Source organism: Equus przewalskii, chromosome 6 (genome assembly GCF_037783145.1).
Source record: "Equus przewalskii isolate Varuska chromosome 6, EquPr2, whole genome shotgun sequence".
Classification (NCBI taxonomy): domain Eukaryota; kingdom Metazoa; phylum Chordata; class Mammalia; order Perissodactyla; family Equidae; genus Equus; species Equus przewalskii.
The window spans coordinates 39,263,419-39,289,185 of NC_091836.1; the positions used below are offsets into that span (position 1 = coordinate 39,263,419).

At 51.7% G+C, this 25,767-nt stretch overlaps 1 protein-coding gene across 1 annotated transcript in view; it reads left to right on the top strand.

The window, feature by feature from the left end:
* Window positions 1-661: 661 nt before the first annotated feature.
* ST14 (ST14 transmembrane serine protease matriptase) overlaps window positions 662-25,767 on the top strand; it is a 39,458-nt gene continuing 14,352 nt past the window's right edge. The window contains exons 1-7 of the mRNA XM_070623443.1: window positions 662-919; window positions 21,010-21,169; window positions 21,519-21,646; window positions 21,877-21,947; window positions 22,793-22,950; window positions 23,171-23,206; window positions 23,484-23,724. Of these exons, the coding sequence (XP_070479544.1) occupies window positions 839-919; window positions 21,010-21,169; window positions 21,519-21,646; window positions 21,877-21,947; window positions 22,793-22,950; window positions 23,171-23,206; window positions 23,484-23,724 (875 nt within the window). The 5' untranslated portion in view covers window positions 662-838. The remainder of the gene's footprint in view (window positions 920-21,009; window positions 21,170-21,518; window positions 21,647-21,876; window positions 21,948-22,792; window positions 22,951-23,170; window positions 23,207-23,483; window positions 23,725-25,767) is intronic.

Below are 25,767 nucleotides of genomic sequence, written 5' to 3' on the forward strand. Positions count from 1 at the left end.
AGAGAGAGCTTTGGGAACCAGGACATCTGGGGGCCGGAAAGGAGGACCAGGATCCAGGGAGGGTGGGCATTGGAGGGTGGGACCAGTCAGCATCAGGTGCTGCAAATGAGTGAAGGACGCTGGGAACGGTAAGAAGGCATTTGGTGGAACGACTCAGGTGTCCGGTGACCACTCAGAACAGCTGGCCGCAGGCCGCAGCAAGGACCGCCCAACAGTGAAGAAGAGGAAGCTACCGGGCGGGCGCGAGGAAGAGGCCGGCAGTGGCTGGAGGGGGAGGCTGAGCCAAGGGACAGTTCTGGTTTCTGTTTGGGTTTGGAGGGGTTATAACTGAGACCTGGTCAGGCAACAAGAAGGAGAGAGACTGAAGGATTCAAGGGAGAGACAAAAACCATGGTCGGCGTCAAGCAGGCGGATGGAAGGGCTGTCTTCCAGATGACAGGGCCACTTGGAGAGGGGACGAGAGCGGGGGACAACGTTTGTTGTTACTACTTACTGAGAGCCTGTGCAGTGCGGGGCGTCGGTACCGCCAATGGCCACCACCAATCAAGTGGCCGCACCTTACTCTCCCGTCACCTTCAGGCCCTGGCCGCCTTCTCCCCTTTCGCCAGAGGGCGGCGGCGCCCGGGCGGCCGGCGGGAGGCGGGGGCGGTGGGGCGGGCCCGGAGGCCACACCCAGAAACTACCTGCGCGGCCAGGAAGCGGAGGGAGCGCGGCGGCGGCCGGCCCCCTGGTCCTGCGGCTGGACCTCGGCACGCCCGCGCCCCCGGCCCCGGCGGCGATGGGAGCCCGCCGCCCGCGGGGACGACGCTTCTGAGACCCCCGACCGGCCACCGGGACCATGAAGAGCCATCGGGCCCGCAAGGGCGGAGGGGCCGCCGAGGACTTCGGTGCGGGACTCAAGTACAGCTCGCGGTCCGAGGTGAGCGGGCGGGGCGCGCGGGCGGCGCGGTGGAGCCGGCGGGCGGGGGGTAAGTGCAGGGGGCGCGGGCGGCGGGGGGGAGCCGACGGGCGGCGCGGTGGAGCCGGCGGTCCGAGGTGGGCGGGCGAGCGGCGCGGGGGAGCGGGAGGGCGGGGGGCGCGGGCGGCGTCGGGGAGCCGGCGGGCGGGGGGGGGCGCCCCGCCTGCAGCGCCGCGCGGGTGCCCAGAGCTGGCCGCGCGCTGGCCCGACAGGTGGAATTTCCTGTTCGGCGGCTGCCTGGCCGGACTTTGGTACCAGCCGTGCGCGCGCCGGCCGCGAGGGCGGCGGGAACCCTCAGGTCCTCGGTGCCGCCGAGTCCCTCCTCGGCCTCCTGCCGCTTCTGTCCTTTCCCTGACCCGAAAAAAGGGCTCCGTGTCGGTCCCTCCAGGAACTCCGCCCTGTTCGTGCACATCTGGAAGGAACCAGGGCGGAGGCTCGGAGCCGGGTGATTTGGGCTGGGGAAGGGAGGTTTCCAGGGGCTCTGGGGTCGTCGCCCTCCTTGCCTCTGCAGGAGTTTCTTTCTGGTCGGAAGGCGTTTAGGGCCCCTGGCAGAGGTTGCCACGGAGCCTGGAGCTAAGGACCCCAGGGTGGGGCTTGCCTGGGCTTCTCCAAGAGGGGATGGAGCTCGTTGGGAAGTGACTGTACGGAAGGGATGTGAGAACATGTGTCTTGAGCTTTTTAGAAGATACTGAAGTTAGAAGCTCTTGTTTGGCAGAAAGAACAATGAGAGATTTCTTGAAAGATCTCGAAGATGGTAAATCTTAATGTAGAGAGTTGGGGAGGGCTTGTGAGTTACTTCATTGAAGGACACACCTAGGTGGCAGGGCCCACGCAGGACTAGGCTTCACACCTCGCTGTCCAGCCGGGACCCCAGGTTTTTGGGAAAGCCAGTACCCACCAGGTGCACCCCGAGAGGCAGGGCCTGTTTTGTGAGGGAGCTTTGCCACTGGGCAAATGCTGATCTGCCCTGTGCTCTCACTTTCTCTAGTGTCCCTGGGTCTAGTAACCACTGCTGCCCCATGCTGCGGCCCTCAGGTCAGGCCAGACTTCGGAGCTCTCTGAAATCAACTCCTTTTCTCCAAGCAGCTTCCTGACTTAGGAAGCTTGCAGAAGACCAAGTTCTGGGGCTGCGGTAGGTAGCCAACCGCAAAGAGCAGCTGAGCCCGGACACCCTTGTTTTCTCCACTTTCCACTCCGTGTTCCTGCTGAGTGGCCTGCTTGAGGCAGATTCACCCAGATGGACGCCTTCTGGTTTCCTTTCTGTAATTGCCGTGTTTGTGAATCCTCGATAATTGCCGATTGGGGCTCTAGACTCCTGCCTCCTCAGCAGAGGTCCTGCTGTTTGGTATTTGTTATTTCAGGGCTGTTGTTCTTCCCAACTGACTTGCCTTTCTGGGACTCTCTCCTGCTGAGCCTGGAGGAGCGGGCTCTTCCAGGAGTCTCCTATGCGCCATCTCACTGCCCACGCGCCTGCCCCCAAGGGCGCCAGACCTAGGGCTCCCCTCCACGCTCACAAGCCCTTGCTTTCTTGGTCCCTGTTCATTTTCTCGTCTTCTGTGAAGCTCGTCCGTTCTGTCCTCCAGTGGGCTCTTCCTTCCACTTCTGATTCTGTGACTTTCATGTGGGTCACTCTTTTCTTCTGCCAAGCTCAGTTGGACCAACTCCGTACCTAGTCCTGGGTCAGGCGCTGTTGGAGGGTGGGCTCTCAAAGACAAATAAGAGTTTCCCTTAAGAAACTGATAGTTTTGAGAGTCATGCTGAGAGATGCGTGTAAAGATGAGATGAGACGCACTGTGTCATGAAGGAAGTAGCCTGCGGTGCCCAAGCTCATTTCCATTTCTCCAGGAATCTTTCAGATATTCCTCCCACTCCATGCCTTTTCAGAACTCACTCTCCCTGGATCATCTTGCATTCAGGGTCTGCAGACTCAGCCTTGACTTGTTCCCTGACCAGGAGGTGCACGCTGCCCTGGGTTTGCCCTCTCTGTCAGCAGAGCGTGACTACGTCACGGCAGGCCCCAGAGGGCCACTGTTGCTTTTGGGTTCCTTATTCCCAGCTGCTTCCATCCCTGCGTGGATGGAGAAAGGTCTGTTTGAAGGTATTTGTATCTGGTTGCATCGCGCCCAAGGCTGATGACTCTGGCCCCCACCCCACTCTCACCTGTTCCCATCACACAGGAAGTGGCTGCCTCCGTGTTCCCCACCACCTCTGGGGCCCTGATGCACACACTGTGTCTGGGGATTGTGTGAGGCCTGCCTGCATGAGAGCAGGTATACAATGCCAGTTTTTATGGCCCTTAACGAGAACTGGGAAGCCTGCCTCGCCCAGTGTCCTGGCCCCTCTTGAATATTTGATGGTGGCCGTGAAGCTGCTTTGACATTGACATTGTTGGTCCCTTCTCAAGTCAGGATTGCCCCAGGGAAGACTCAGTATCCCCTAGGCATGCAGAGACCAGGATTGAAAAGCCAGATGTTTGGGGTCAAAGTCAGATGTTACGGGGGCTAGGCTCTCCAGCTCTGGCTATTCAGAGAGTCGTCTCTTTGTTAATTGATCGAATATTCACTCATCCACATAACAAACATTAGGTACCCACGCACTGAGCATTTGGCAGGTACAAGGCAATAACACTGAGAAAGACCCCAGTGTCACAGTCGCTGCCCTCGAGGAACATCCAGTGTCGTGTGGGAGACAGGGAATTAAGTTCTGTGTGGTAGCACTAGATGCAGGATAAGCCCAGTCTGGCCACTTAGGAGGGGCGTCTAACCCAGGCTGGAAGGGCAGGGTAGGTGAGTTTGGGCTGGAGGCCCCTGTGGTGTGGCGGTGGGAGTGTCCAACGTGGAGCCTGGATCTGGGGCCCCGCTTTCCTGCCAGGTGATCTCAGATGTTAGCTACTCTCTCTAAGCCTCGCTTTCGGGGGCTATAAAATGGGGATGACATACATGGTACAGGTTTGCCACGAGGATTGTACTTTACATGAAAGCCCTTTGTAAGTTGCTGGGTGGTGTCCAAAGCCCGCAGTCTGAGTTTCTGAGCTGGGAAAAGCCTTGAGACAAACAGTGAGGGGAAGCGGGGTGCAGAGGCCGGGCACCCGGGGTGGCAGTGGGGCTCACCTCGCAGAAGAGCTGGCCTGCCCTGGTGAACACAGGGAGTCTGTCCAGGAGCGTGGGGCAACGGGACCCTCTTCTATGGTCTTCCGCTTTTCATTTCCTTCCCTTTATGCAGCTTCTATGAGAAAGATCCTTCCATGAAAAGGAAATGTGTCCTGAGACCACTATAACTGGCTCCCCATCCCTTTTTCCCTCTCGTTTCCCCCTCTCTACCGTATAAAACAAAACTTTAAAAACACTTCCTCTTTCTTGGTTCTCTTGAGCATGTGCTGGGCTCTCTGGAAGGCCCACGAGTGGGGAGGGCGCAAGCAAGAAGGGCACATGGGGGGATACAGGGGTGCGGGGAAGGTGCGTGTGGGGAAGATGCGTGCGGGGAGGGTGCATGCACGGGAAGAGCAGGGAGGGCAGTGAACAGTGGGAACCTGGAGTGTTTGGTGGGGATCGGCTCCCCAGGCTGTGAAGGGACCTGCCCTCCTGGGGGCCCTCTGTCGGCCTTGGCCCCGGGGGCCCTGGGAAGCCGGGCCCTCGTGTAGGAGATGGAAGCCAAGACAGAAGACAGCGCCGGCTCTGGAGCTGCCCCAGTCAGAAGCACGAGTTGCCTGCCCCTGTGGGACCCGTGAGGGTGGACCCTCCTGCCACTCCTCAGCAGCTCCCCCACCCGGCCTCTCACTGCGACTGCCTGCTGGTGGCCGCTGTGGTCCTGGAGTTCCCCTGGTGTCACTTCCTTCTCTGGCCTGTGGTTCTGCCCAGGCTGTTGGCTCATGTCTCTCTTAAGAGAAAAAATCTGTTCTGGGAAGAGGAGGAGGGAGAGTGTGACAGTGCCCTCAAGGAGCCCAGGGCCCAAAGATGTTGTTGCTTCTGACATTGTGCACGTGCTACTGGAGTATCTAGAATACTAATAATCATTAGCATTATTGAGCTTGTACCGTGTTTACAGCTCTTAGAGGTAAGTACTATCATTCGTATCCTTTTCTAGGTGAGGGAAATGGAGCACAGAGAGGCTAAGCGACTTGCCAAAGGTCACAGAGCGAAGCAGTAGTGGGATTGGGATTTGAACCCAGGTAGTCTGGCTCTGCTGTATTCTACTTGGACTGCTACGGTGCAAGACAGGGCAGTCAGCCCAATGGGCTCAGGAAGGGATGGATTACTAAGGGTAAGAATTGGTTTGATTTGGGTGAGAAACTGTCTTTCTCTTGGCATGTTTCTGAGATGCCTGGGGCTTAGCAAAATTATAATGGCCATTTGGTGGTATCGGAATGGGAACTTCTGGCTTCTTAGAGAATTTTCACCCTGGATGGCAGTGGTGAGAAGTATGTTTGGGGTTTGCTCAGAGCTCAATGGGCAGTAATTGCCCCTTTTTCTTTGTTAAGAACTTTTCTAGAAGCAGTTCCTTACTAAAAATTCTGTCTTGGGATCTCATATTTTCAGAATTTGCTTATTCTATCCAGGCTTGGCAGATCCTTAGAATCCTTGTGATAGTTGACTGACTGGTCAGAATGCTGGATCCTTCGTCTCTGAGATGGCGGTGAGGATGGTGAAAAGGTGGAGGATGTGATGATGGCAATCATTTCTCCCCACCACTGCACACCTGCGCTCCAGTTCATCCTCTCTCTTTGTCCTCACAGCAGCTACCTGGGAAAACAGCCTAGTTTACGGATGAGAGTAGTGAGGCTTCCAGGATTTGTGTAACGGCCCAAAGGCAGGAAGAGGTGGAGCAAGGCTTCCAACCCAGATCTGCCTGACTTCTAAGCCTACTCCCTTAACTGCAGCGCCGTCATACGTTTGTACCCCAGAGACCATGGTGACGGCTGTGTGTCCCCAGCACAGTCCCAGAGCACATCACTGGACAGAGGGTGCGAGTGCCGGGCGCAGCTCAGGTCCGCTGAAGCCTCTGCTGCCAAACTCGTTTGCTTTCCCCTTTGGATGTGGTGACTCAGCTGGTGGACCAGGAGACTGGCTGGAGATGTGATTTCAATAAGGCTTTGAACAAAATGTAGCTTTGTTTATTATATACGTGAATAAAAATCATAATGGAAATTTTAAATTGAAAAGCAGTTCACCCACACAAGCCGAGGAATCAAGCTGTTTACATTTGTCGTGCCTCTTTCCACTCCTTACCTAGGCAAACATTGTATCTGGTTGGTTGTTGTGCACATACAATTTGTGTTTTGGGGGAGACGTGTTGGCCTCCTGTCTGCTGGGCACGGTTGGGGCCTGCCTGCTGCAGGATGATAAAGTCTGGTAGGTTTCTGTCCGATTGAGGGCCATTTGAGGGCCCAGGAGGGCCCACTCGTGGCTCCAAGTGAGTCTGGGCGGTGGCCTCGGGCTGCTCTTGACTAGCTTCTGGGTTCTGAGCCATTTCTTATTTAGCAGCAATCTGATGAGACGATTTGTTGATGGTCTTTGTGGAGGACACCCTCCTGAGAAGGAAAGGCTGCTACTTTGGATGTACTTAATTACGAGTCCAGAGGACCCGGACAGCCTGCGTGATAGGCTGCTGGGATCAGACTTGTGTCCATCGCATTAGGAGCAAGAGCAGCGCTGACTGCGCCACCCTCAGCGGAAGCAAACCCGCCTCCCTTCTGCTGGCGCTGGCGTGGTGTGTGATGTGAGGGGCCTCAGGGCGATGAGGAGCGAGGAGTGGGGCATCAGAGTGGGGCATCGCAGGAGAGCCAGAATTTTGAGCTGACTGCAGGCTCAGTGAAAGCCAGGCATGCAGTGTGGGTCCCTAAAACCTAAAGTGGATTCCCTTCCCTCATATTTTTATTTGGTTATACCCTTAAAAATTATTATTAAAAGACTAATATATATATATATTTAAAGAAATTTGGCTAACTCAGATAAATAGAATTCAAAATGGGGGGGAAGTACCCTAAGAGGCGTTTTAATAATTTGGTATTGCCTATGAATGTTTCCTAAAACAGAAGCTTTTTTTTCTGATTACAAAAGTTAGAAAGGGTTTTTTTTCCCCTTGAAATCAAGCAATACAGAAATATACAAAGTAGAAAGTGAAATTCCTCTGAAATTCTCTCCCCCAGACTTTATAAATCCTGTAAATAGTTTGGCTTTTGTTATCCCACAAGTCTTCTCTGCATATACTGATACTTACGTGGATATTAATATATCCGTGTACACGTGTTCTCGCCAAATGGAATCATAATGTCATCCCTGTTCTGCAGCTACAGACCTGTTGTAATTAATTCATCAAACATTTATTAAGTACCTTAACCCATGCTAGGACTGTGGAGCAAGACACAGCCTCCTCCCTCTCCCCATCCTTAAGGAGCAGGTGCTTGACCTGGAGATGCTGAGACAGACTGAGGTGTGATTGGGGCGCTACACCCTGAGGAAGACACCTCACTAAAACAGTGGGGAGGTGCCCTCCTCGGGGCTGCTCACAGGAGCTACCTGAGCTGAGTTTAGAAGGGAGGGAAGGGCCCGTATATATATATATATATATATATTTTTTTTTTTTTTTAAAGATTTTATTTTTCCTTTTTCTCCCAAAGCCTCCCGGTACATAGTTGTGTATTCTTAGTTGTGGGTCCTTCCAACTGTGGCATGTGGGACACCACCTCAGCATGGCTTGACGAGTGGTGCCATGTCCGTGCCCAGGATCTGAACTGGCGAAACCCTGGGCCACCGAAGCAGAGCGTGCAAACTTAACCACTCAGCCACGGGGCTGGCCCTGCCCGTATGTTTTCTGACTTCTTTTTCATTTAACGTTGCATCTTGGGTAGTTTTTCCATTTTATTACCTACTCTTTGAAGAACCATTTTTGATTGCTGCATAAGCTTTCATCAAGTGGATGTATCAGTATTTATTTTTAATTATTTATTCATTTTTATTATTTCTGTGTGCTAATGACTGTGTTCTTGGACAGTTAATGGAAATAGAGCCCTGGGGATGAGGGAGGTCATTGACGAACAGCCCCGTGGAGACCTCGCTGGTCAGGCCGCAGTAGGCTCATGCTGCTGAATTCTGGGTCCCGTGTCTTGTCTGGAATAGTGCCAACTGAGGTTGAACGAGATGCCCAGAAGTTTGGAAGACACTTTGAAGGACTGAGTTGAGCACGTTTAGCGTGAGGAGGACTAGACTCCGAGCACAGGTGCCGACTTGGCAGAAGTCAGGCTGCTCCTGCTGCAGTGCTCACGGCATGCAGGGTTGTGCTGCCTCCCGTGCTCGGGAAGGAAGAGCTTCCTAACAGCGGCACTAAGTGAAAATTCTGTTTCCCTCCGGGAGGATGGGAGATGGGATGACGTCTACAGTCTGTCCCGGCTCTAGGAATCTGACTCCAAGGACACGGTTCTGCAGTCCTCTCCTCGGTCCTGTCCTTTTACTTCCAGCCCGGAGATTCTGGTTTGTAATCATGGACCTGGGCCCCAGGCGCCCTCCCCTGGCCTCATGTTCCCCTGTTTGCACATTCAGTCCTTTCACCTGAATGGCCTCTGAGGTTTGTAGCTCTAGTAACATGCCTGGGAGGGACGGAAGAGGTGTTCTGGAATCTAGGCAGGAGGCAGTGGGCTTGGGACCTTTCCCCTAACTTCTGCAGATCCCTGGGTCCACCAAGGCAGCTGTTAAAAAAGGTTAAACAGGGTCCGGCCCCGTGGCTGAGTGGTTGAGTTCACATGCTCTGCTTCGGTGGCCTGGGGTTCGCCAGTCTGGGGTTCGCCAGTTTGGATCCTGGGTGCAAACCTATGTACTGCTCATCAAGCCATACTATGGTGGCATCCCACCTAGAAAAACTAGAATGACCTACAACTAGGATATGCAACTATGTCGTGGGGCTTTGGGGAGAAAAAAAGAAGGTGAAGATTGGCAACAGATGTTAGCTCAGGGCCAATCTTCCTCACCAAAAAAAAAAAAAAAAAAAGGTTAAATAGACTGTGGTACCTCCATCCCATGGAATACTACTCAGCAGTAAAAAGGAGCAAACTTGGTGCATGCAGTGATACAGATGATGCTCCAGGGAATTTTGCTGAGTGACTACTAACCTGTGAAATCAGAATGGGGGTTCAGTGAAATTTCAAGAAAAAGAACGAAAAGCAGTTACATGGTGCTGCTTTCCCTTCCCATTTCTCCTGTTTAGTTTTTGGGGAACCCACCTGTTTGTGCCGCTGCAGGCAGGTGCATTGGCTCCCCAAGTGCAGTGATTGGGAGAGGAGAAGGGGCAGGTGGCCGGGGCCAGGAAAAGGATCTCTGGCAAATAGGGACAGGGCGTGCAGGCTTAGTGGAATCAGGAGCTGGGGTGGAGTCGGGTGGGGAGTGAGAGCTGGTGGTGGTGTTCTCTCACAGGCGATCTTGGAGCCAAGATGGAATTCTCTGGCTGGAATTACAAAAGAGGTTGTGTCCTGGGGGGAGCATGGAACTGAGGACTGGGAGAGATGGAGCTGGGTATAGCAGGCGGGCAGGCCAGGCCGACACTGGCGAGCTTGTGGAGCTGTCGGCAGCACCCTGGGGTGTGGACTGAGCATCCTCTCCCCTTCCAGGGGAGAACGAGGGACACAAGCTTGGAAACTTCCCTGGGCCCTGGCACCTGGGAGATTATACCAGCTCGCCCTGTGTGGGCTACCTAAGTGTGACCCTGGAGAGAGAAGTCCTTCAAGCAATCAGTCAAGTGCTAACCCTGATCAAGGACAAGGGTAGAGGGGGTGGAGCAGAGAATCGGTATGAAGAGGAAACGTGCCCTGACCTCCTAGGCCTGCCTGGTCTACCCAGCGTGGCGGTGGGGTATCACTGATGCCAGGTGAGTGGTGTGGGTCACAAGGGAGGTGAGGTTCCAGGGAGAAAGTACTGTGCACTGAGGTGGTCCACGGGGGTTTCCTGGAGGGGCTCTGCTGCGTCCTCAAGGGCAGGTGGGTTTGCTAGGTGGTGAGGGGAGCCGAGCCACTGTGATGGGCAGGATGAGACCAGCTTCCTTGTTCCTTATAGGTTTGGGGCCTTCTGGCTGGGGGCAAGGTCAGGGATGGGAGGAGTCAGCACCCCAGACCAGTGTTGAGGGGCTGGACTCCAAATCCAGTGGTGGGCACAGCATGCCGCCTCCTTGGCCCAAGAAGTAGGTTTTGTAGTCAGTGGAGTTTTTCAGAGTGTTCTTCAAGGCAGCTCATCTCTGAGCCTCCTTGTGCTTGTCTGCATCGTGGGGGAGGTGGAGGGAGAGCTGGTCCCCTGAGATGCAGCCCAGGGTCCTGGAACGTTGGCTTTGAGTCAGATTTGGGTTTGAAATTCAGCCCAGCCACCTTTTAGCTATCTGGGTTTTTGATGTTACCCTCTTTTAACCCATTTCCTCATCTGAAAATGAAACCTCGTTGTAAGAATGGGGGATGATATGTACTAAAAACACCTAACATGGCACAAAGCTGCACAAAAATAGTGACTGTCTATCGTGGCCTCAGCCCCCTCATTGAGCTGCGAGGCGCAGAGATGGCGGGTGCGAGAGCCCCTCGGGGACCACCAGGGTGCCCCAGAGCCTTCGTGGACTCGTGGTCTCCATGGCTGCCCAGGAGGGCTGCTTAGGCATCGGCTGGCTCCGGTTTGGAAACCTGCCTCGGTCTTCGGGACAGTGTCTTGAGGAATAGTGTGGAGGCCCCCTAGGTCCTGCCACTACTTCAGCCAGTCTGTTATTGTTTTATTATTTTGAGGTGCTGCAAAAAATTGCATTTGAAATAAGGTTTCAATGTTTTAAAAAATGTTTTGGAAACGACTGGAAACTTGCTGTGTAAACCGAGGCCCAGAGCATAGATGTGGTCAGGTGAATGCATGGCTTTGCTGGGCGAATCTCCCCTGGGCTGTGAGGGGAGAGGCCCCTGGGGGGGGGCTTGCTTCTCTCCCCCAGGCGCCTCCGGCTTTCCTGGGGGAGGGGAGGGGAGGTGGGGAGGGGGACAGGAGCCGGAGGCCTCCCTGGTGTTCTGGGTCATGGGTCAGGGCAGAATGACGTGAGTGACGAGAGGGCAGTGGACGGTGGCCCTGGTGTGCTTTTCCCGGGGCTTCCGGGAAGCTGGCTGGCTGGTCTGCTCCTGCCTGGCCCCTTGAGGCCTGCACGGTTAGACGTGGTGCTGTTAAAGTTTTGTATTCATTTCGTTTCAGTGTGTGAACTTGAGCTCCAACTGCTCTACCAGAACAGCAGGAGGAATGGGACTGGCCCTGCTTTGGGCAGATGGGACAGTGAAGAAATCACAGTCGCGGGGGCTGGCTGGGTAGGCCCCTGTCATTAGCAGGAATCAGCTCATTATGTTTTATAACACCTCTACTTAGAAGGCTGTAAGGGGTTATTAACCCACTTTTAAGAGGGGAAAATTGAGGCACAGTGAGAATTGTTTGCCCCGATGGCTCAGAGTTCTCAGCCCTGATCCCATCCACATCATACCCACCCCAACCCCTCAAGAAGGAAAGAAGAGACTTGTGTCTGGTGGCTGTGGGCCCCCCTCGCCCGCCACGGGCTCTTGTTGCAGGAGTGTGTGGTCCCAGCCCCGCCCCTGTGTTGGGGGGACCCTGGGCAGTGTGGGGAGTTGGGCAGGGACCCCGCAGGAGACACATACTGGCTGGCAGGGAAGCGTTGGGTTTCTGTGCTGAGTGCCTGCGGTCTGCTGAGTCAGGGCTCCCGGACGTGCCCTCCTGCTCTCCCCAGGGGTGCAGAGTTTGGGATTATTTCCTTCAGTGGGAAGTGTGGGCTGTGGGTTAGTTTTATTCCCTGGATGATGTGGGGGGCACAGATCTACAGGTAATTCTGGATCCTCCTTGGGGCCCCACAGACTCACCCATTTCCCAGCAGCCCCTTCTTCTGGTGGGGCAGCTAGGACAGTGGCGGGTCAAATGGCAAGGGTGAGAGGGTTGGGCAAGAAAAAGGCAGAGGTTTAGTGCGTCCTCTGCCAGCTGCCCAGGCCTCTGCGGGGAGTGTGTGTCTGCGGAGCTCTGGTGGCAGCCTCGGGGACGTGGGGTGGTGGGTACGACCTGTCATGGGAGGGTCCCATGGTGCAGAAGCCAAGTGCAGCCCCACAGCAGGTACTTTGCATCCCGTGTGGTTTCTTAAAATAGGCCAACTGAAACTCAGCATGCACAGCCGCTCCTCTCCCTATGATGGGAAGTGGGTGAGCCGGGCAGCCTCTTGGAAGAGGAAGGCCGCAGTGTATCTTGAACTTTCAAGTTCCTAAGAATAACCTGGGGCACTTGTTAAACTTGCAGATCTCGGGGCTCTGCCCCTGACCTGCTGTATAAGACCTCTGGGGGGAGGGGCTTGGGAATCTGGATGCTGAGCAAGCACTGTGTTTGTTTTATTTTGTTTTTTTATTGTGATTTTTCATGACCTGACAAGTCTGGGAAATGGCTACAAGCAGTGGGGACCGTAGGCTCTTGTGGATTTCTTGAGAATCTGGCTTCCTGTGGGATCAGTTGCCCCAGGTTGGTGAGTGGGTGGTGGATTCCGATGTGGGCTTTCTTTTCCCTTCTTTATTTGTCCCAGTGGTCGTCCTGTGATGAAATCCAGTGTCCTCTCTGTGCTGGTCACTGTGCTGGGCCCGGACTGCCGTGGAGGCAGGACGGGTGAAGCCCCTGCCCTTGGGAGCCTGCATGTGGGTTGGAGACAGGGTCCCTTCATAATCAGCAACTTGAAAAAGAGGCCTTTGTCCACTTTCACCTCTGTTATCTGAGAGCTGTGTCTTCTGCTGTGCTCAGCGCCACCCAGGATGGCAAACACAGAGTTGGTGTTTGGAAGTCATTCCTTGCTCTGTCGTCTCAGGTGGTCTTGAGCCATGCGGTGTTTCTGGAGACTGGCCAGGATCTAACTGGCATCAGGGAGAGGCCATGAGAGTTATGCTGGCTTTGTCTTTGTCCTTGCAAAGGAAGGCATCCTTGAAGTGCCACAGAAGTGCCTCCTCACCTTGGAAAACCTTCACAGATGCTCAGACTGGCCTTTCTTGCTTGAACAATTTCAGGGGTATTTTATGGTTGTCATGACTATGGTGGTGGTGATGACATCATGACGTTGAAATCTGTCCCATGTAAGTGGTGGGTCCTCTGAGTCACCAAACCTCTAAGTGAAGAGCACCTGCCGCAAATCAATGGCAGGGTTGGCAGTGGCACCTGAATCCAGCCACCCGTGTCTTAGTCTCAGGTCTGAGCAATACGCCTGTGTCTCCAGCCAGTGACATCACTTCTGCCCCTCGACCTGGATCTTCAGCAGCAGAAGCAGATTACCAGTTGTCATGTGATGTCCTTTCATGGCCTCTCCCAGGCTTCTTCAGTTTTCAGGTTCATCCCTTGCCTTCCCAGCAGATCACAACAGCATTAGCCAAATGAGGAAAAATCTTAAAAAAAAAAGTCTCGTGCGAAGATTTATTTCTTCCGTGTCTGCTTTGATTGGAATCTTGTGTGGATTTTGGGGTAGTTAGTGTCATTTTTGCTGTTTAGAAATGTAAACGCTTACCAGTTGCCTTTCTCTAGTGAAGACCACACTCTGAGCCATCAATGGCAAGTTCCAGCTTTGGATTTGCTGGTCCCGAAGCCAGTGGGAGAGAGGGCCTGCGAGGCTCCGGAGCAGTGACGGGTCTGTGGTGTGTGCGTGGGGCCGGGAGCAGAGTCCTCTTAGCGGTAGGACTCTTTGCTTGACTTAGACACCGACTTTTGTTTGCTCTGCATTTAGCTTTCAGCCTTGGTGCGTTTCTCACTTAATGGGAGTCAGGTGACTGTAAGGGTCTTTCCTGTATCGTCACACACATACCTTCTCGAAGTCAGTGTTTTTGGACAACCGCTGGCAGGGGGGAGGATGTGTTTCACTTGCACTAAGTGTGCTTAAAACCACAGAAAATATGATGCTGCCCAGGGCTTATGCATCTCCTCTCCTGGATTTCTGGACTGTACTCCCTCTGTCGCTCCAGGAAATGGGATGGGAATGGCAATAATCTGACCCTTCCCTGCAGCCTGCCCCGGGGTCCTCCCCCTTCATCCCTCCTGGCTCTTTACCTGTGGGTACCAAGCCCTCCGTGCGCATCTGTCCTCAGGCACTCATTCCTTGCTCTCCCGTCTGAGCTGGCCTTGAGCTGTGCTGTCTTCCTAGGGACTCTGGCAGGGATCTAACTGGAGCTGCCCGGGGGGAATTGGCCCTGAGTTCTGTGGCCTCTGTCTCTGCAGGAAGCAAGCACCTGGCTTCACAGCCCTGGGTTTTGTATGTGCCCCTGCAGATTTGTTTCCTTTCACGAAAGAGAGAGGATAGGCAGAAGCAGGCACTAGTGTACTTTCTCTGCCCTGGGCTTTGTGACGCTGTAGAGAGACTGTTGTGTGTGGAGAGATGACAGTGATGATGATGAGCACAGTTAAGTCTGAGTGGGTGGGAGCTCCCTGCCACCTCCTCCTCTGCGGGCCGCCGGCCATGTGCATTCCAGAAACCCAGCTAGGGCTGGAAGGGCGTGCCTCTGCTTTACTGACTTCACTGCCTTTGTGACTTTGAACAGGTCACTCCCTGTCTCTCAGCCTCAGTTTCCTTATCAATAAAATGACTGGGTTAGGCAAGATGATCTCTAATGTGCCTGAACATGGAGCTGAGAGTGTGGTTATAAAAGGAAGCAGTCTCGTTACTGATTAAACAGCATTTCTGGGCTGAGTGGAGCCCCAGAATTCACACTGCAGGGACGAGCCAGTCCCACTGCTGACAGCCTGGCTCCACGGCAAGGCTGGGGGTGGCCCCTGGGTCCACTGTCCATGCTGTCGGCCACCTTCCTCTTCCCAAGGAGCTTGCTTCCCATTTCCCTGAATACTTGCTCCCCGCATTTCTGGAAGCTGACCACACTAGGGGGCAGAAAACCAGGATCAAATCTGGATCTGCCACTGAGCTGCTGTGTGTGCAATCCTGCAACGTCATCGTTTCTCCCCTCCTTATCTGTAGTGCAGGGGAATGGCACCAGTCATGAGCAATCCCAGGGTGGTTGTGAGCATCAGGTAAGGAAATAGTCGTGAAATTACTCTGTAAGTTGAAAATAAACATAATAAACTATTATCTTGTTACATTTTTTTCTAATTCATGTAAACATACCCACAGTCTGTTCAGAGAGTCTAGCTAAAGCCTATTTTTTCATTTTTAAATGTGATTAGACAACCAAGGACCATTGGGCATTTAAAGAAAACCTGCAGCCTGAAAGAGAAAGGCAAAGACCCAGTTCCGAAGATAAGATGAGAAAGTCTAGTTGGCATCTAAGAAAGAGGAAGGTAGTGCGTTTATAAAATGAGAAAAGGCTGCTCCAAAAAGTAATCATCAAAGAATAAAACATCACTCTTGGAAATGAGATACATGTGTTTTGAAATTAAAAAAAGCAAACATTTGTTGTCTTTATAATTCTTGAGATCAGGGGATGTTAGTCCTCCAGTCTTGTTCTGTTTTTCAGGGCCTGTTGCGTTTCCATATGAGTTTCAGAAGCAGCTCATCGATATCTACGAAAAGCCTACTGAGACTTTGATCGAGATTGTATTGAATCTGTAGACAAATCTGAGAAGAACAGATATCTTAACTGTGTTGAGTCAGCCAATCCATAAGCAGGGGATATTGCTTGATTTATTTGGGTCTTTTAAAATTTTTCTCAGCAGTGTTTTGTATTTTTCAGTGTACAGGTCTTGTACGTCTTTTGTGAGATTTGCCCCTAAGTGTTTCATTTTGGTGATGCTATTGTAAGTGGTATGTTTTTAGTTTTAATTTCCAATTGGTCATTGTTAATATGTAGAAATACAATTGAGTTTTATATATTGATCTTGTATCTTACAACCTTGCTAAACTCACTTATTATTTAAATAGCTTTTTTGACTTGAAAAGCTACAGTAATGAAGACAGTATGGTATTGGCATAAAGATAGACAAAGAGATCAAGGGAACAGAATAGAATTCAGAAATAACCCACAAACATATGGACAATGGATTTTTTTTTTAAAGATTTTATTTTTCCTTTTTCTCCCAAAGCCCCCCAGTACATAGTTGTATATTTTTAGTTGTAGGTCCTTCTAGTTGTGGCATGTGGGATGCCACCTCAGCATGGCCTGATGAGTGGTGCCATGTCTGTGCCCAGGATCCGAGCCAGCGAAACCCTGGGCCGCCGAAGCAAAGCATACAAACTTAACCACTCGGCCACGGGGCTGGCCCCTGGACAACGGACTTTTGACAAAAGTGCAAAGGCAATTCAGTAAAGAAAAGATAGTGGGCTGGCCCGGTGGTGTAGCGGTTAAGTTCGCACGTTCCATTTCGGTGGCCCGGGGTTCGCTGGTTCAGATCCTGGGTGCGGACATGGCGCCACTTGTCAAGCCATGCTGTGGCAGGCATCCCACATATAAAGTAGAGGAAGATGGGCACGGATGTTAGCTCAGCGCAGGTCTTCCTCAGCAAAAAGAGGAGGATTGCTGCAGATGTTAGCTCAGGGCTAATCTTCCTCAAAAAAAAAAAGATAGTCTGTGCAAAAAATGGTAGTGCAATAATTGGGTATCCATATGCAAAAAGAAAGAAAAAGAGAAAAAAAGAATTCTGAGCCATACTTTGCATGATAAAAAAAAAAGTAAACTTAAAATGGATTATAGGTCCAAATGTAAAACCTAAAACTATAAAACTACTGGAAGAAAACATAGGAGAAAATCTTTGTTGCCTTGGGTTAGGCAAAGATTTCTTAGATACAACACCAAAATCACAATCCATAAAAGAAAACCTTGACAAATTGGACTTCATGAAAGTGAGAAACTTCTGTTCTTCAAAAGACACTGTTAAGAGAATGAAAATGTAAGCACAGACTAGGAGAAAGTCTTTGCAAAGTATATATCTGATATATTCTTGCATCCAGAATATGTGTAAAGAGCTCTCAAAACTCAAAAATAGGAAAATAAGAAAACCAATTTAAAAAACTCGGCAAAAGATTTGAAAAGAGACTTTACCAAAGAAGATAAACAGATGGCAATTAAGCACAAGAAAAGATGCTCAACATCATTAGTCATTAGGGAAAATCAACTTAAAACCACCATGAGATACCACTACACATCTATTAGAATGTCTAAAATTAAAAAGACCGACCATACCCAGTGTTGGAGAGGATGCGGGCACCTGGAATCCCCTTACACTGCCGATGGGAATGTGACATGGCACGGTCACTTTGGAAAACAGTTTGGCAGTTTCTTAAAAAGTTAAGCCTAACATATGAACTTGCTATTCCACTTCTAGGGGCTTACCAGGCAAGGGAAGGCATTTGCCAATACAAGGGCTCAAACAGGAATGTTCATAGCAGCATTGTTTGTAATAGCCCCAAACTGGAAATCACCCAAGTGTCCGTCAACAGATGAATAGGTAAACAAATTGTTGTATATCCACTACTTGGCAATAGGAAGGAATGCACTGTTTCCATGATGGACTTAAGAACGTGGATGAATCTGAAAATACTGTGCTGAGTAAAAGAAGCCAGACAATAGAGCATACATCTTGTATAATTCCATTTATATAAAGTTCTGGAAAAAGCAGACTAATCTTTACTGACAGGAACAGATAAGTGGTTGCTTGGGGACAGGAAAGGGAATCAGGGAGGAGGAGGAGGGAAGGGCCAGGAGGAAACTTGAAGGTGATGGATATGTTCATTATCTTGATTGTGGTGATTTCACGGGTGTGCCAAAGTTTGCCACACCAAAAATATGCCAAAAATTGTACACTTTATATATATACAGTTTATTTTTATATCAGTTATACCTCAGTGAAGTGACTTAAAAAATTCCATGGCATGTTTACAAGAGTAAGTTTAAAAAAAGAATCCCAAAATAGAACCAAATGATGGAAAAATGTAAAATATGAGAGAGAAAAAAAAGCCAGAGATGTAGAGGACCTACTGTTTATCCTTGGTGTTCTGAGGTTTCGTCATCATATATCTAGTTATCTGTGCTTTTGCATTTATCTTTCTCACTGTTCAGTGAGCCCTTTGACTTTGAAGCTATAGCCCTCTCTTTAGCTCTTGGAAATATTCTTCTAGCATTTCTTTGATGCTGTCCTCTGCCAGACTCAGGAATTGGGCTCAGGGATTACAGAACATAGAGGTGAGACAAGGAAGGGCATTGTTAGAAATCCCCAGATCCACCTCTGTCCCAAACAAAAATACCCCTACCCCACCAGCCCCCATAAAGGATGGGAAATCGATTTCTCCAGACTTGCGGACACCAGGTGCAGAGGAAGGCTTTAGTGAGGGGTGAAAAGAGTTAGAGGTTTATTCTCGTACAAGTTCCGGAATCCACTGGCTGGGTTTAAATTGCTGTGTCCAGGAGATTAGAAAATTATTCTCTGCAGCAATTAAATCATCCCATAGAAAGGATCTACATAGCCTAACAGTTGGGAGTTCCCATGAAAAAACCTGGCTAGGCACTTAATTGTGGCCTCTAGTGAAGCCACTGTGGCAGGCCACACACATAGAGCTTCCAGACAGCCTTTGGGACCTCATTCTTAAATCTGAAGGAACCACCCAGCATCCTCAGGCATTCGAGGAAAGCCTTCAACATGAAAGAGAAATTCAAAAACAGAGAAAAGGTACTCATGGAAATATAAAGATGAGAAGACTCTGCATCCAAAATTCAGAGAACAAGAAAGAGGAAAATTCAAAGAACAAGAAAGAATTCTTGGAAATTAAAGTTTTGATAACAGAAATGAAAAACTCAATAGAGAAGTTAAAAAATATGACATGGGTAATAGCAGAGAAAGGGTAGGTAAAGTAGGGGAACAAGATAATGGGAGTTGCAGAAAAGTAGACCAGAGAAAATGAAGGGGTGGAACCTAAGAAATAATACAAGAAAGTTTCCCGGACTGAAAGATCTGAGTTTCCAGGTTCAAAGGGCAGGCAGAGAGCTCAGCATAATGAAATTTAAAGACCCCATTTAAAGCACATCCTCAAGGCTTTCAGAGAAAGATAAGAAGTTATGAATAAAAAATAATGGATTTGCACTATTACTGTATTTCTCAAAAGCAAAATGACGAGCTAAAAAACAATGGAGCCTTCAAAATTCTAAATGAAAATTATCTGATACCTGTAATCGTATACCCAGCCAAACTGTCCACAAATGTGAGTGCAGAATTAAGGTACTTCCAGAAATGCAGTCTCAAAAATTTCCCTCTCAGGAAGCTGCTGAAGCCTGTGTTCCACCAAATGAAGTAAGCCAAGAGAGATGAAGACATGGAATCCAGGAAATAGGGGTTTCAACACATGAGGGACGTGAAGGAAATCCCCAGCGTGATGGAGAAGGGAGTGCCAGACACCAGCCCTGGGACGGGACACAGGGCCCTGGGAGGGAGGCCCAGGAAGAAAGTGACACGAGAGGTGGTTGACAGACCGTGTGTGGAAGATTGGGAGAGTGTCACAGAGCTCTTGGGTTGTGTGGAAAGCCCTGGATGTGTGTTAAAAAAACACACAAGTAAATGAGTATTTGCAGCAGGAAAACCAAATTAGTTGTACTGAGAAGGAAACAATAGTGAACAATATTTTCAAAAACTAATAAAACATAGGATACGGATATAATTTGTTAAATCTTTAGCCGTATAACTGTTGGGAGGATAGGAGAGACAGAAGGAAGGACATTAAAATTCACATTATCGTAATAGAAAGTCAGTTGATTATATTTTAAATAGATGGATCGAGAGAGTGGTATTGGCATATTATTTAGAAATATGGGGCAAATTCCAGAACAAGCAGCTTGAAAGTGTTTTAAGTAGTCACCTCTGGGGTGTGTTTCTTTTCTTTTTAAAAATTTCTTTTTATTGAGATGTAATTGACATATAGCATTGTGTAAATTGAAAGTGTACGACATGTTGCAATATGATTACCATGGTAGGGTTAGCTATGGGGTGTGTTTCTGTGTGCGTTATTAGATCAAGTCACAAATAGAACCAATTAGGAAACTAAAATGAGAGAGGTAAGTATATAAATATGGCAGGAGTGCGGAGAATCTTTCGTAGGGGTGAGTTAATAGATAACATTTAAATGTAACATATCAAGAAATGTCAGTTCAAGGCGGAGTTAGGAGATAAACACCAGAAGAATCACAGTTGCAAACTGTTAAAAATGGCCACATCTACTGCTTTATTGCAAGCCCTTTTGGAGTGTGCATGGGGTCGTTATGCCCTGCTTGCCTCCAGGATGGAGGGCAGGCCAATCGAGTGTGCTCCAGGGGAGGAAAGTTTGCTGTCTGTCACTGGTGCTGCAGACGCCCGCCTGTTTCTGGCCGTTGGTGCCTCCTGTTCCTGGGCGGCCCCCCACCCCTACCCTGGGAGGGGCCCAGGAAGCTGCCGCCTGGTTTGTGGGAAGTTCCGTGTGCTTTTCGTGCTCTTGGGTCTGGGTCTGGGTGTGGATTCCAGTAGAGACCGGCCTTCTCCCCTCACCTGGAGATCCTAGACGGGGCAGAGTGGCGTGTTCCGGGGTGCCACGGGCGGGCTGCCCGGTTTACTGACTTTTACTCTTGGCTGGTTAAACATTGGCGGAGCAAGGATGCTGGGTAGCCCGTACTGTTGACATGCTGCCCACAGGCTCCTGGCTCAGGTGCTCAATGGGGGCTGAAGCTAGTGGGGGCTCCTGGCCCTGCGCCCCAGGGCTGCGTTAGCTGGAGGAGGAGCTGCCCTTAGAAGCTTGCACAGAGGCGCAGTGGTGGCCAATCAGGGCTCTGGGCTGGGCCAGCTCTCCCCACACCTGAGCATCCACCTGAGTCAAAGATGATTCATTTCGGTGACAGCCTCAGTGACTGGCTTTAGACAGGCTGTTCGTTTCATTTTTACTGAAACTAACAATTCTTAAGCAATACGTGGCTGGTGCTGTCCACACACTGTGATGCACGGATGAGAAGACTGCTGCTCACGTCCCCTTGCTTTTTTCTCCAAGCTGGGCCTTACAGAGCGTAAACGTTCTTCCCGAGCGGGTCTGGGGAGGCTGTTGAAGCGAGACTGTTTCTGAGTGTCGTGCATTTCTCCATCCAGAACATGAACGGCTTTGAGGAAGGCGTGGAGTTCTTGCCGGTCAACAACACCAGGAAGGTTGAGAAGCGGGGCCCGAGGCGCTGGGTGGTGCTGGTGGCCGTGCTGGGCTGCTTCTTCCTGCTTTCTCTCATCACTGGTTTCCTGGTGTGGCACTTCCAGTGTGAGTAAAGCTGGGTGCTGGGGAGGGCGATGTGGGGTGTCTGTGCCTCTTCTCTCAATGGACAGACCCTGGGCCACCTCTTGTGGACGTGGAGGGGAGAATGGAGGGTGCAGTTGGGGGTGGGCGAGGAGGGGTCTGGGGTGCCGTCTCCCCTGGCTCTTTTAGGCCGTAAGTGGAGAGTGGTGAGGAGTTGGCCAGAGCTGGCTGGTAGGGCCCATGCATCCTCTGGCCCTCTCCTGGCATTCCCTCCCCTAGGGTTGCTGAGGGCAGGCTGTGGACAGCGGGGAATGGTCAGGAGCGGGGGCGCTGTCACTTCCTCTGACCACTTTCTTTCCCTGGTCTCGCACAGACCGGAATGTGCGGGTCCAGAAGATCTTCAATGGATACCTGAGGATTAGCAATGAGAACTTTCTGGATGCCTATGAGAACTCGAACTCCACTGAGTTTGTAAACCTGGCCAATAAGGTGAAGGAAGCGGTGAGTCCATTTGCTGTCCCCGCTGTCTGCTCTGGCGCCCTCACCCTCACCCGGGCAGAAAGGATGCTCCTCTCTTCGCTCCCAGATCCCTGGGCTGGCGTGTGACATGGGCTTCCAGGCCCCTGGGAAGGGGCCCAGGGCCCAGGTCCCAGGCGGGAGGGAGCGGTGTGGGCTGGGGCAGTGGTGGTAGCCACTCTCTGCCTGCCCTGAGCCTCCTCTCCTTCCCTCAGCTGAAGCTGTTGTACAGTAGGGTCCCAGCCCTGGGCCCCTACCACAAGGAGTCAGCCGTCACTGCCTTCAGGTAGGTGGTGGGGGGAGGCTGGGCGGGAGGGTGCTGGGAATGGGGGTGGTGTGCTGTCCCTTGTGAGCCAGTGTGCCTCGGAGCCTGCAGGGCGATAAAGCCGCGAGGTCCTGGCTTGGAGAGACAGGTGCCCGTCCTTGTTCTGTCCTTCATGGGCGTTACTTAGCAGGCTCAACTCTCCCATCTCCAAGACGGGTACCCAGGTCACCATGGTGGTGTTGCCAGGATGCAGTGTGCGGACACGGTGCAGTGCTGTGAACAGAGGTGTGGTGCCTGCACGTAGCCGCTCAGTAGTGGTTGTGATTGTGATTTTTCATGTTGGGTTTGGCAGCGTCGACGTGCTCAGGCGTCAGTCAGTCTTCACATTTTCCTTGCGTGGGCAGCCTTCAAAATACATTTTTTAATAGGCTTTATTTCAAAAGTGTTTTTGATTTTGCTAGTTTAATTTAATCTTTATGAGTGCTGTGTGGCAGGTGGCGTCCTCATCTCCTTTCAGAGATCAGGAAACAGGCTCAAAGTTGTTGCTCAGTGCGCCCAAGCCAGCGGGGAGGCAAACTTCAGTCCAGGTTTCTGCCTCTCTCCTGAGCCTGAGCTGGTCCTGGAATGTGTTTGGTTGGGTGAGAGACTGAGAGCAGAGGGTCAAGGGGCGAGGTCTTTTGCTTAGGGGATCAAAAGGTGGATGAGCATAAAGGAGAGCCTGGGGGTGGCCCCGGCCTGGGGGAAGGTCCCTTGGTGATCTCCTCTTAGGGGCCTGAGCCGCCCCATCTGCACCAGCATCTGGGAGAGCCGGGGGCAGGCGGGGGGTCTGTGCCCACCGCATCTCAGGCTCGCTGCTCTCTCCTCAGCGAGGGCAGTGTCATTGCCTACTACCGGTCGGAGTTCAGCATCCCGACGCACCTGGTGGAGGAGGCCGAGCGTGCCATGGCCCAGGAACGCACAGTCACTCTGCCGCCCCGTGCCCGTGCCATGCAGTCCTTCGTGCTGACCTCGGTGGTGGCTTTCCGTGAGTGCGGGGGCGCCAGGGTTGGGCATTTGTTGGGCCAGCCTTCGGTGGAACAGGGCTGGGCCGTGGACCGCTGCATGGGGGACCAGCAGTCACAGAGCCAGTGCACGGAAGAGAGGAGTGCCTGCTGGTCGGGCCCCTCCCTTTCGGGGAATAAGGAAGCAGGAATAAGGAAATAGACCACATCAGTAAATACTTTATTCTCCCTCTTGTTCTTCAGCCACTGACCCCAGAACAGCACAGACCACACAGGACAGTAAGTATCATGCTCTCCTCCCAGAGGAAAAGAGGAGGGATGTGGCCAGGTGCCCCTTCAGTCAAGGGGTCCCCAAAAGTCATGTGGTGGTGATGGTCAGCACACCCCTCTGCCTCTTCCAGGCCATGAGAAGCCCCTTCTAGGTCTCTCCTGGGTCCAGGGCAGCCTGGGATGTCTAAGAGGGACCAGGCCTGGAAGCTCCCCCAGTAGGGCTCCGGGTTACTCACCCGGCCGGCTCTTCCCATCTCTGCCCCATGTCCTCTTGTCTCCCGAACAGACAGCTGCAGCTTTGCCCTGCACGCCCGAGGCAGGGAACTGACTCGCTTCACCACACCTGGCTTCCCTGACAGCCCCTACCCTGCTCACGCCCGCTGCCAGTGGACCCTGCGAGGGGATGCCGACTCTGTGCTGAGCCTCACCTTCCGCAGTTTTGATGTTGCAAACTGTGATGACCGTGGCAATGACCTGGTCATGGTGTATGATACCCTGAGCCCTGTGGAACCCCGCGCTCTGGTGCAGTGAGTGTCCCGGGGAGCAGAGGTGGGCTGTGGGAGCTGGGCCCCTGCCAGTGGTGGCCCGGGCCTCCGGAATGAATTGCAGTGGAGGTTGGAGAGACCGCAGAGGCCACAGGCCACTGCAGACATGTTTGGCGTGGTCCTCTGCATGAGCTCCAGCAGAGCATCTCAGAGGTGCTTTCATCAGCTTGGCGGCGTGCAGAGGCTCACTGGTCCCTGGATGCCACTGAGCAGATGCGCTTCCTGTACCTGCCAGAGTGAAGGCTGTTTAAAATGAGGGTTTATTATGACTCAGGTATGGCGAGGCCAGCAGGTCAGGAGGCGACTGCCATTGAAAGGATGGTTTGCTCTCACAGTTCCCGGGGGGAGGGGCCAGCCGCACAGGACTGCACAGGTTCAGTGAGGAGGCAGAGGGCGCTGGGGGAACACGAAGGCTGGAGCCTGGTTGTGGTTTCTGCAGGCGAGGCGAGGCAAGCAGATTTAGGATTGGCTGATTGGAATAATTCCGGTGGGCTCTGGGGCTGTCTGTCTGTAGTTGTCTGGTCCCTGGCCCTGTGGTGGTTAGGGCTGGTGGCTAGTGGCCTGGAGTGGACAGTGCATAGGGTGTGGGCTCTGCATTGGTTGGTTTGCATATGAAAGGCTTACCCGCAGGTAAGTCTTTACCTACTCGAGGAATTCAGGAATTCGCTAACCCTGGGCGGGGCAGCCTCCCCAGAGCCAGCAAGGCCCCAGATGTCAAAGCGTCAGGATTATGGGAAGTACAAAGGCCTAATACCCCTGCTGAGGAGGTCAGGGTGCCAGGTGAGCACCTGCCTGGCCAGCTGCCTGTCCCGTGGGTGGCGCTGCTGGTGGGGGTAAACGGCCTTGTCCCGGCTCTCCTGACTCCGTGGGCCGGAGCTTCTATTGCTGTCTGTGGAAATGGGCTGGGCTGACGTTTCCTGATTAGTAATGGCCTGAAATTCCGGGCCGAACAGGACAGAGCCCTCTGCTGCCACAGCTCCGCAGCCAGGACTCCGTCTGCACACTACTTTTGTGCAGGATTTCTTTCCTTCCCTCTAACTTATTAAATGTACAACAAATAAAGACATGGTCCTGAAAGGAACAGTGGAAAATAGACATGCACGAAGAAGGCAGACATCGTTTATGATCTTACTGTCTAGAAACAGTCACCGTTAAATTTATGATGTATGTTCTTCCAGACTTTGTTGCTATGCATGTGTATATTGTGTAAATATTTAAAAACAGGATTTATATGGCACATTTGGTTTTGTTACCTGCTTTCTAAAAACAGAGTATATTGTGATGATCTTTCCAAATCAGTAAACCTGTCTCTAACCATAGTTTTTAAAAAAACGTTATTTTATTGAGGTCATATTGGCTTATAACTGTAATTTCAGGTGCACTTGATTACATTTCAGCTTCTGTGCAGACTACATCATGCTCACTACTGACACATGTGCCACACGTGTGCCCCTTCACCCCTTTCGCCCCCCCCGACCCCCTGCCCCTCTGGTAACCACTGAGCCATGTGTTTATACTTTCCATGTGAGTGAGATCATATGCTGTTTGTCTCTGTCTGGCTTATTTCACTTAGCATGATACCTTCAAGGTCCATCCATGTTGCAAATGGCGCTATTTTTTCTTTTTATGGCTGAGTAGTACTCCACTGTGTATATATGCCACATCTTCTCTATCCAGCCATCAGTCCGTGGGCATGTGGGTTGCTTCCACGTCTTGGCCATTGTGAATAATGCTGCAGTGAACACAGGGGTGTATCTTCTTTTTGTTTGTGAGAGGAAGATTAGCCCTGAACTAACATCTGTGTCAGTCTTCCTCTGTTTTGTACGTGGGTCTCCAGCTCAGCATGGCTGACGAGTGGTGTAGGTCAGCACCTGGGATCTGAACTCATGAACCCCAGGCTGCTGAAGCGGAGTGCACCGAACTCAATCACTACGCCACAGGGCCGGCCCTTGCAGACATCTTTTTGAATTACTGATTCCTTGTTTGGATAAATACCCAGTAGTGGGACAGCTGGGTCGAATGGTA